Source organism: Aotus nancymaae, unplaced genomic scaffold, assembly GCF_030222135.1.
Source record: "Aotus nancymaae isolate 86718 unplaced genomic scaffold, 86718_ANA_hifiasm-v0.15.2.pri h1tg000040l, whole genome shotgun sequence".
Classification (NCBI taxonomy): domain Eukaryota; kingdom Metazoa; phylum Chordata; class Mammalia; order Primates; family Aotidae; genus Aotus; species Aotus nancymaae.
The window spans coordinates 7,483,483-7,493,402 of record NW_026988454.1 but is presented as its reverse complement, the minus strand read 5'-3'; the positions used below and the strand labels follow the sequence as shown (position 1 = coordinate 7,493,402).

Genomic DNA, 9,920 nt, shown 5'->3' with positions numbered 1-9,920 from the left:
GCACATATACACCATGGACTACTATGCAGCCATAAAATAGGATATGGGTTCATGTTCTTTGCAGGGACATGGATGAAGCTGGAAACCATAATTCTCAGCAAACTGACACAAGAACAGAAAACCAAACACTGCATGTTCTCACTCATAGGTGGCTGTTGAACAATGAGAACACATGGACACAGAGAGGGGAACATCACACACAGGGGTCTGTTGGGGGGTTGGGGACTAGGGGAGTGATAGCAGGGGTTGGGGAGGTTGGGGAGGGATAACATTAGGAGAAATACCTAATGTAGGTGATGGGGAGATGGAGGCAGCAAACCATCATGGCATGTGTATACTTATGTAACAATCCTGTGAGATCTGCACATGTACCCCAGAACTTAAAGAACTTAAAGCATAACAGAAAAAGAAAATATGAAAAAAAAAATATATATATATATATATATGAAGTCTCCCCACTGCTGGTTTCTCAACTTGCCTCCATCTTTCCCTTTTAATGAACTGGGATACAAGGTGAAACAGAGAGGATAAAGGGAGTGTAAGAATTTGAGGAGAGAAGAGAGTGAAGCTAAAATAGGAAATCAGGAAATGCAATTAGAGCCCCTCGTCCCTCACATGGGGCTACCCTCTTATTGTCCTGGATGGTTTCTTCCTAAGGGTTCTACATGGTTCCTCAATCCCAGGGAATTCCGAGGATGTTCCACCCAAGACTGTTGGGCTCCCACCTCTATCTTTGGCCAGTCAATGAAGGAATTTCACTGCCTGGAAAGAAGAATGATGCTTTCTGGTCCTTATTTCACATCTAAAATAGAGAGGTCAATTGTATTATTCCTAAATATCTTTGAACAAATAGAAGTTTTAAAGCATATATACTACCTAGTTGCTGTAGCCTTAAGCCAGGGAAAACTACAGATTCAACAATTAAAATTGAGATAGACTCTTTCCACTTAATGCTACCACTCTTGCTTTGTTTCATGAGAATGAGAATATAATAATGTGCCATACATTCATTTTGGGGAAATATTTATTTATGTTGTAAATATTTATCATTACAGAAGACACATGAGTTTACTGGGAATAAAGAAATTTGGAAGATAATAAAATATTTTCACTTATATTGTAATGTTGACACAGTTTGGTATAGGATGAGGAGATGTTAATGTGAAACCTAGCTCAAGTTTGCCATCTAAGACCTGAATGGGCTGTGTGTATCAGCTGCACCCCTGGTATAGCCACACAACCTCGGGAAGGCCTCAGCCCCTCCTGGTACAGCAGGGACGAGAACAGCACTGCCTGTTGGGAAGCTTGAGGGAGGCTATGGATGTGCAGTGCTTGGCAGAGGGTCTGGTCGTGGAAGGTACCAGCAAATGTGAGATACTATTATGATTTTGTTTTATCCAAAAGAAAGGGAATGAAAGAAGAGGGAAGGAAAAGAGAATAATCAGGAGAAATGAGGGATGAGGGGTGAGGGGAGGAGTAAGGGACATGAAGGCAGTGTGGAGCAGCCGAGGGCGGAGACGGCTTTCACCACTTCCCGGCATCTATTGCAGATTCCACTCTCAAACATTTTGTAAGGACCCTTTATTGAAGGTACTGTTTGACCCCTGCTGAGCCGGGATCGAGGGCCTCTGAGAGAATAATTAACTTAATTTGACTCTCTGGTTTGTGGATGCGTTTACTCTCATGTAAGTCAACAACATCCTGGGATTGGGACACACTTTCTGGGCACTGCTGGCCAGTCCCAAAATGGGACATAAGGAAGTGATTCTTCTACTTCTTTTATTTCTGAAATCAGGTAAGACAAAGTTTTTTTTTAATATAATAATTATTATTTTCTCCCACAATGTAGTAAAAATACATATGCCATGGTTTTATCTGCAATTCACCTAATTTAATTTTCTGTTCATGAAATTCCAACTTCAAAATCTTGTATAAGATTGGGGAATTCTTCAAGAAATAAGTTTAATTGCACTGTGAAGATTTTCAGGGTGCTGGAATGAATGGGTAGATAAAATAATGGGTGATTTTTCAAATCTAAATGAGTGCACCCACATAATGGCCAGTCTAATTGAAAAAGAACCAATGTAGCTAACCACCCAAGAGATGGCTAAGCTCTTCGCCTGGTTTTCGGTTTGATTGATTTATATCATCTCTGTTAAAATGTCATGCTCCCCTCACTTGCAAGTTAAAACAATGAAATATCTCTTAGAATATATTCTGTACCCTCACCAGCTCATGGTGGCGGGGGGCAGGGGGACAGGATTCAGCATTTCTCTCTTTGTTGTGGCCTGAGTAAGGCTTTCCGTAGGTATACATTTGCCTCTTATCCTTGGAGAAATCACATGTGAAATCACATGCATCCATTTGCCAGATGATATATGCATATAGCGATTCAACAAATACTTAGTGCTTGTGAGTAGCCCCCACGTTTGTATACATACATCCATACATACCTGTGTGTCAATGTGAGTGTGAGTGTGTGTCCTTTACAAATACTAGCTTCTTTAGCTTGTGGTATAGGTAGGGTTGTATATTCATCCCCATTTTATAGACAAGGAACTATAGACTTAGGAAAATCATGTTATTTGCTCAGTGACCAAATTCCAACATCAAGGATTTAAGCCACATTTCCCAGAAGAAATCTAGGGCTCTTCTCACTTTTCAGCTTTGTTTAAGCCTTTGAAAAGATATTCTAAACATGTCCTAGTAGTTCTTTTACTTTAAAAAAAAAAAAAAACAGCTTTATCGAGATATAATTAACATAGAGAATTCACCCATTTAGGCACACAATCCAATGGATTTTAATATATTGAGAGTTGTGCAGCCACCATCAGAATAAATTTTAAAATCTTGTCATACCCCCAAAAAGGCACTCCACTCTCCTTAGCTGTTACCCCCAATCTGCCGCTTCTGGCAACCACTGATCTACTTTCTGTATTTATATCTTTGCCATTTTGGAAATTTTATAAAAACGGAATCATAAGTTTTGCTAGTAGTTCTTCATATCAATAATGTATACATACTTGAAATTCAATCTATAAATTACCAGATGAAATTTTACAAATTCAAATACATTTGCATTTAGTGGAAGCCATTCAAGGAACTATCAAGGAAAATACAGAGCAGGAGAAAATTAAACAATGAAATTTTTGTGGGAAAGTGGTGTGTGTTGGTGGTATGAATAGTCTATTTCGGTCCATGGAAACTAGGACAGAGATCACTGTGAACTTATTCGGTGGGCTACACCCACAGGTGTACACTGAAAGATCAAAATTCTCTGCCACAAGATTAACGTATGTTTTAACCAACCTGGGGGGCATATTCTCTCACACGCTCTTTTGGAAAGGAAGGCTTTCTGTGTGTGTCATCTTTCTGGTGTGCTGCAATGCCCGGGGAGAGGAAAAAGTTTCTTTTACAGCCATACTCAGTCAGAAGCAGGGAAACATCTTCCATTTCACAAATTACTAAGTCTTTTTTCTTACACATGCAAATATGCATACACATTCGCCTATCACAGTGAGGAAGAAATTCTCACACTGCTAATAAAATACATTTGCATCAGTAGCAATATACATCTACATTTTGCCTGTAATATAAATGTATTTTTCCACTAAAAGATTTGTTTAATGTTTTCTTGCCACCAAATAAGCCCTATCAAATCCTTTTGCCATATGAGTCCTAGAAGTGAATAAGATTTTAAAATGGGGGAAAAACATTTCAAATTTAAAAGAAAAAGTTTGATTCTCTTTTGGGATATTTACCAGGAACTTGAGCTGGGGAGGGGATCTCAGCGACGAGCTATGAAGCATAATAACATGACTCTCAGAGGTAACTTAATTGAAGGGGGAATAAATGGAAGTTTTCTCTTTTTGAATATCAGTTGTAGTCTGCTCTGCTATACTTCAAAAAAACTCTCCTAACTTAACTCACTGTAGGACGCACTTTGTGGATTTGTTTTGTGTTTTGAAGTCACACTCTCAGCTATAGAATTTACCAAAACACAACTCTTCTTGGAAATGAGAGTTCAAGCTGACAGAAGATGCAGGGTGAAGACGTAGATATGGGCCTAAAGTATCTATTTCTCTATGATCTTTTGATACATCTCGCAAGTGCTTTTAGCCAACTCCTGGTCAATAATCCATTTTTCCAGCCTGGAGTGTCTTAAATTGAGGAAGGACAAAGTTGCAGAGATGGGAAGCAGGTGAACTTTGGCTGGGGACTTTGGAAGAGAGTGCATTCCCCTCCCTATCCTGCCCCTTGTGCTCTGTGTACTCTCAGGAGGTCAGGACAGGGCTTTCTGAGAATGAGAATCTGTTCATCTGCCTTCCTACTCGATACTTGTCATCAGCATACTAAGGAATGCACTCTGCTGTGTGTCATCTTTCAGAACCTCCCCTGACTGCATGTTCCCTGGAGGGCTCACTGCCTTCAGAGCCAGGATTGTCTCCTGCCACTCCCCTAGTCACCCTTTAACCCACTCCCTCTGCCTGCAGCCCCCACCACACCCCTGAAAGTGATCAAGGTTGTCCTGTTGTCTAATTCCGTGGATCTTGGCTATCTCCATTTTGTAAGCCTCTTTTGGCCTCTCACCCTGTGAAAATCACTGACATTCTGTGCCAAGGATGGAGCTGGCATCTCCAGGCTTAGAAGATAGCTGCTGAAGCTTGGCCAGGTGTCCTTAGGAGCCTCGGGACAGGGGACATTCTGTAGCCTTGCAGTGGGAGCACAGCTGAGCCCTGCTTGGCCACCCTCTGCTGCCACCAGGCAGAAGGCAGCTTTCAGACAGATTCCTTGCCTCAGATTTGATCTCAAAGAAACATCAAGACCAGTATTTGTCCCACGTTCTGCTTTTTCACAATTCCCTCTGAAATCCAGATGCCTGCAAACACCTTGGAAAAACTGATTTCTCTCTAATTAGTGGTGGTGTGTCACTGTAGTAAGCCCAGTACAGAAATGGCCTTCATAGTGTGAAGCTTTTTACCCTCCAGTGTTTCATCCAATTTTTGCCCGAGGTGGCAACATAATTTAGTTCAGTTCTTATTTATTCCCAACATCATCCATGCAGCAAAACTTTTGTATCTCAAGGAGGTTAAAGTGACAGTGTTACAACCAGAGCACGTATTGTAAGAAATCAAACAATGGCCTCCACATTCCATTTCTACCCAGGGATGAACAAATCAACATCAATCTTCATAGCACCGTTGCCACTGATGGTGCCTTACTTTCTCTCATGACATGCCGATCAACAGCAAACATAAAATTTGTTTTTATTTAAGGTTCTATACCCATTAATACGGTAACACAGTAATGGTTCCATATTTCTAACCTGTTTATCAATCTAGTAAATCTTTTAATATCTTGCAATCTGCTAATGAACCTGTTTTTCTTTGTTTTATAATTTCAATTTTTAGAGTCAGGGGTACATGTGCAGGTTTGTTACATGACTAAATTGCGTGACACTGAGCTTTGGGGTACAAATGATCCCATCACCCAGGTAGTGAGCTAAATACCTACTGAACAGGTATTTTTCCAGCCCTTGCCTCCCTCCCTCTCTCCCTTCTCTGGGAGTCCCCAGTGCCTTTTGTTGCCATCTTTATGTCCACATGTCAGACTATGTGTTCTTAACTAAACATTTTGACTCACAGCTACCCATTCTACTTCCAGGAAACAGCAAGTTTTATTCGGTTAATGCTAACCAAAGAGACTAAAAGGAAGTCATGGCAATTAGACATTGGTGTTGATTAACTGACCATTTGTTCCACTTGGGTCTCCCACCTCTAGGTCAAGGAGAGCCTCTGGAGGACTATGTGAACACCCAGGGGGCTTCGCTGTTCAGTTTCACTAAGAAAAGGCTGGAGGCAGGAAGCATAGAGGAATGTGCAGCAAAATGTGAGGAAGAGAGAGAATTCACCTGCAGGTATTTCCATTGTCGTTGCACCTACCCAGAAATCTGTCATTTGGATGGCAAGTCATTTACTCACAAATTTATTAACAATTTAAGAGAAGGGAGGAATTTATGGAATCAGCATTTGGAACTATATTCACTCACAGTATCTGAAGCCATACTAATGGCTGCTTGTTAAGGTTTACCAGAGTCTTTGTTAGAAAAATACCCTAAAAGGAAGTTATTTGTTTTTACACCAACATAAACATTAGCAGCTATTGTTCTGAGCTCTAATTATTAACATCATGATCGGTAAATGTTTGTTGAGGATCATGTCCTAGATAGATCCGAGCAATGACTTACAGCTACAAGAACCCAGTGCCCGCCCTTTAGTATTTAAGGTATAGTCTAGGAAACTAGATATAACGTTTGAAAAAAAGCCCAAGTGAGGTACTGCGAAGTGGCGTAATCAATGCCTGATCTACTCAGATCCACAGGAAAGAACAGTTCCTAAGGTTGAGGCAGCTAGAGAAGGCTTAGGCGGGAGGTGGGAGGCGGGAACTGAGCTAGGTTTGGAGTTGAGAGAGCTCTTGACAAGCACCAGGAAGGAGGGGGGAGATACAGCCCTGCACCACCTTGATGGGGACCATTAAGAGATCAAGTTGGCTAAAGAAGAGGCTTCATGTAAGTGATGGGCCTGGGACGATAGCTCTGGATGCCAAACTGAGCACCCACAGCTGGACCACATGGATGGGGAAGGGAGGGATCAGGGGCCAGGGCCGGGTGAAAGGTGGAGCAGAGGTTCAGGGGAAGTGATCAGAGTCGAGAGGTCATGGAGACAGACCATCTTGGGCAATGGGTTCAAAGCAAACAGAGTAGCTTCTTTCCAACCCAAAGACAATTAAGAGAACCAGTGAAGAAGAAGTAAAGCCGTTGGAATAGAAAGAAAGAGAAAATGATGAGGGAAAGAAGACGTGCATGAGAGAACGAGAGTTATTGCCACGCGGGTGTCTCTGGTTCAGTACTTCATCTGTGCCACGCCCAAATAGTGACAGGCAGCAGTTCTGAGCTCCCCGGTCCATCAAGAGATGCAATGATCTTTAGCGTGTCTCACTTATTGATAAACATTTGTTTTCTTTAAATAAAGAAAAATACTTACTTGATTTCCTGATTTATTCTGCAGGTCATTTCAATATCACAGTAAAGAGCAACAATGTGTGATAATGGCTGAAAACAGGAAGTCTTCCACAATCATTAGGTTGAGAGATGTCATTTTATTTGAAAAGAAAAGCAAGTACATTTTCTTCTTCCTCCTCCTCCTGTCCCCATCCTCCCACACTTCTTCCTTCTCTATTCTATCTTTAATTTATGAGACCAGAGGAGGAAGGCACTATCACCATAGTGAAATTGAATTCTGAGTTAGGACAGGATTTGATTACTAACTGACCATGTCAGCTTGAGTATATTATTTCACCTCCTGGCTTTAATTTTTTTTGTTGGTCAGAAAATTAAAGGATTGGATTTGCAAAATCACATCTACCTCTATGACCCTGAAAATAAGATATTTAAAATAATATTTTATATTTAACGAGGAGATGGGAAGTCTATGCATTCCTTTTGATCTTGGCTTCTTATTCTACAGGGTGACCACGGTCTTTGGGCCCTAGCTTCTGGACAAAGCCTTGTAAAATAGAAACACTGAGGTGTTTTAATCCTCAGAAACATTTGGATTGGGACAAAAATCTTATTTTTATTCTTAAATTTTTCACATTTTGGGGGACATGATCTATATTTTTCTCAGGTTTCTGAAATGTTGTCTTTTAAAACTGTGCAAAAGTTACGGCCCCTTTTCTATAGTTTCTTTCAAAATGTGGGTCAATAGTCCCATTGTTTAGAATAAGACACAGACAGGATTCGATGGAAATTGCATGTCTTTTTAGACGTGCAAATGTTTCATTAAGCGTATGAAGATTTGAAGGGATATGTATGACACTTTAAAAACTGTTTCCCATACTGTGTTGGTGGCTAGGTATTAAGACTGTTAATAATAGCAGTTTAGCTCCCAAAATATTCTGCATCCCAGGTGTTAAAAAGGACTGGAAACACCTTAGTTCTTGTATTCTTCAGGATGCTTTTCAATGTTGTGTCTGGTATCACTGCAAAACTCTAAGTAGCAATTTAAACAGTATTTATTTGGATCGGAATTATTACTGTGCATTGACTCATCTTTGTGGGTCTCATTAGCTGTACGCATTGTACATTCTTCCTTACCACTGCTTATCTCTAATTCTTGAGATTAAAGTACAGATTAAATCTAAACTTTATCTGTTGAAGTTATTAGTTCGGTTGCTGTGTTTGCCTAGAACTTTATGGGTGTTTTTTTTTTTCTTTCTTTCTTTCTTTTTTTTTTTTTTAAAGATGGGGTTTCACCATGATGGCCAGGCTGGTCTTGAACTACTGACCTCAGGTGATCCACCCACCTTGGCCTCCCAAAGTGCTAGGATTACAGGCTTGAGCCACTGCGCCCAGCCCAAAGTTATTAGTTCTTGCAAGTAGTAAGCAAACGGTAAACTATATAGAATCACCTATGTACCAGGTTTTAAAAAAAAAAAAAAAACAGCCTGGATTCTCTCTACAAAATGCTAACCTTTAGATATGTCATTTGTAAATTTTTAACCAGAAGAAACATGGGAATGACTATTAGGTTGAGTTTGAAGTCTGAAGTTTGAAAGCTTAGTTTGCTTGTTTTTAAGGTGACAGAAGGGAGCAAAAGGTTATATAAACTCTGGTGGGTACATACAAACAAAAGAGAAGAGAAAAGTCAAAAGTCAGTCATTTTTTGGTCTTTGTTTCTTTGCTGTGGGATATTGACCCACTCTAACTTACCTGCCAGGGTTTTGCTGGGAACAGTCAGTGTTAGATCATATTTACTTCCGCCACTTGCCACCAGCCACACTGTCATCACCCGGTCCAAGACCCTGTCACCACTGGTTGGGGCTACTTGTAGCTGTACACATGATCTGTTAGAAATGTACCTTCCCTGCTTAAAGCCTTTCCTAGTGCCCTTAAAATAAGACTCAAGTACTTCCCAAATGTGCTAGAGCCCAGAATTATTTAAGTAACCCCAGGCTGCTGTTTGCTTGGCTTGCTCAACTTTTCTACACTGGCCTTACCTCTGTTCCTTCACCATTCCAAGGACATGCCCTCCTGCCTGACACCCTCTTCACCTTTATCCTGCTGTGCCAGCTCCTTCTCATCTCCTAGGTCTCAGCTCAATCATCACCTCCTTTGCAAATCTTCCCTGACCTCTAGACCTCCCTTTCACAAAGTACCTTGAATTCACACTTTTGATGAGTGTCTTATGTCTACTGTAGTACTATGTCCCAATGAAGATGTACTTTTAATCATAATACGTAGTATTGGGCTCCCAAAGAAGAGGTACTTGCAATCATAATGCGTAGTATTGGGTTAAAAGCATTAGTTTGCTGTAGGTATGTTAGGACTACTTTCCCATGTGATTGATCAATGAATTAAAAAAGGACTAAAGTGGATAAACATAAATGATTAATATACCATAAACATTTTATATTTTCATTGAAAACACAAGTGTACATGACACCTTTTGATGTAGAGCAGAGGCTTTTTTTTCTTTGAATTTGGGGTCACCAGTAGGAGGTCTCTAGTGCATTTCCTGCATAAACTATGCTTTAGTGCAACGTCTACAATTATCACTTTCCTTATCTTTGAAATGGACCATATCTCGACATTTACTAATCAAGCTGAATGTGTAATACCTTTAGATTCTTATGATTTCCTCCTCAAACTTTATAGTCAACTATATGAGTGGATTGCCCTCCGTGGATCTGATAGCAATTTTTTAAATGATTCATGTTTCAACTCCTTAAAAACATTCAATTTAGTTAAAAACAAAACAAAAAAGAGCTTTGTTTCTTTCCACATTCATTTCTCAGTTTCGATCATCTTTAATTAAATATAACTGTAAGAAAGTTGGAAAATGCAAAGAAATGACTCGTGG

General features: G+C 40.2%; 1 protein-coding gene across 1 annotated transcript in view; it reads left to right on the top strand.

The window, feature by feature from the left end:
* Nucleotides 1–1,633: 1,633 nt before the first annotated feature.
* PLG (plasminogen) overlaps nucleotides 1,634–9,920 on the top strand; it is a 55,255-nt gene continuing 46,968 nt past the window's right edge. Inside the window, exons 1-3 of the mRNA XM_012451173.2 lie at nucleotides 1,634–1,795; nucleotides 5,782–5,917; nucleotides 7,068–7,174. Coding sequence (XP_012306596.2) covers nucleotides 1,747–1,795; nucleotides 5,782–5,917; nucleotides 7,068–7,174 — 292 coding nt within the window. The 5' untranslated portion in view covers nucleotides 1,634–1,746. The remainder of the gene's footprint in view (nucleotides 1,796–5,781; nucleotides 5,918–7,067; nucleotides 7,175–9,920) is intronic.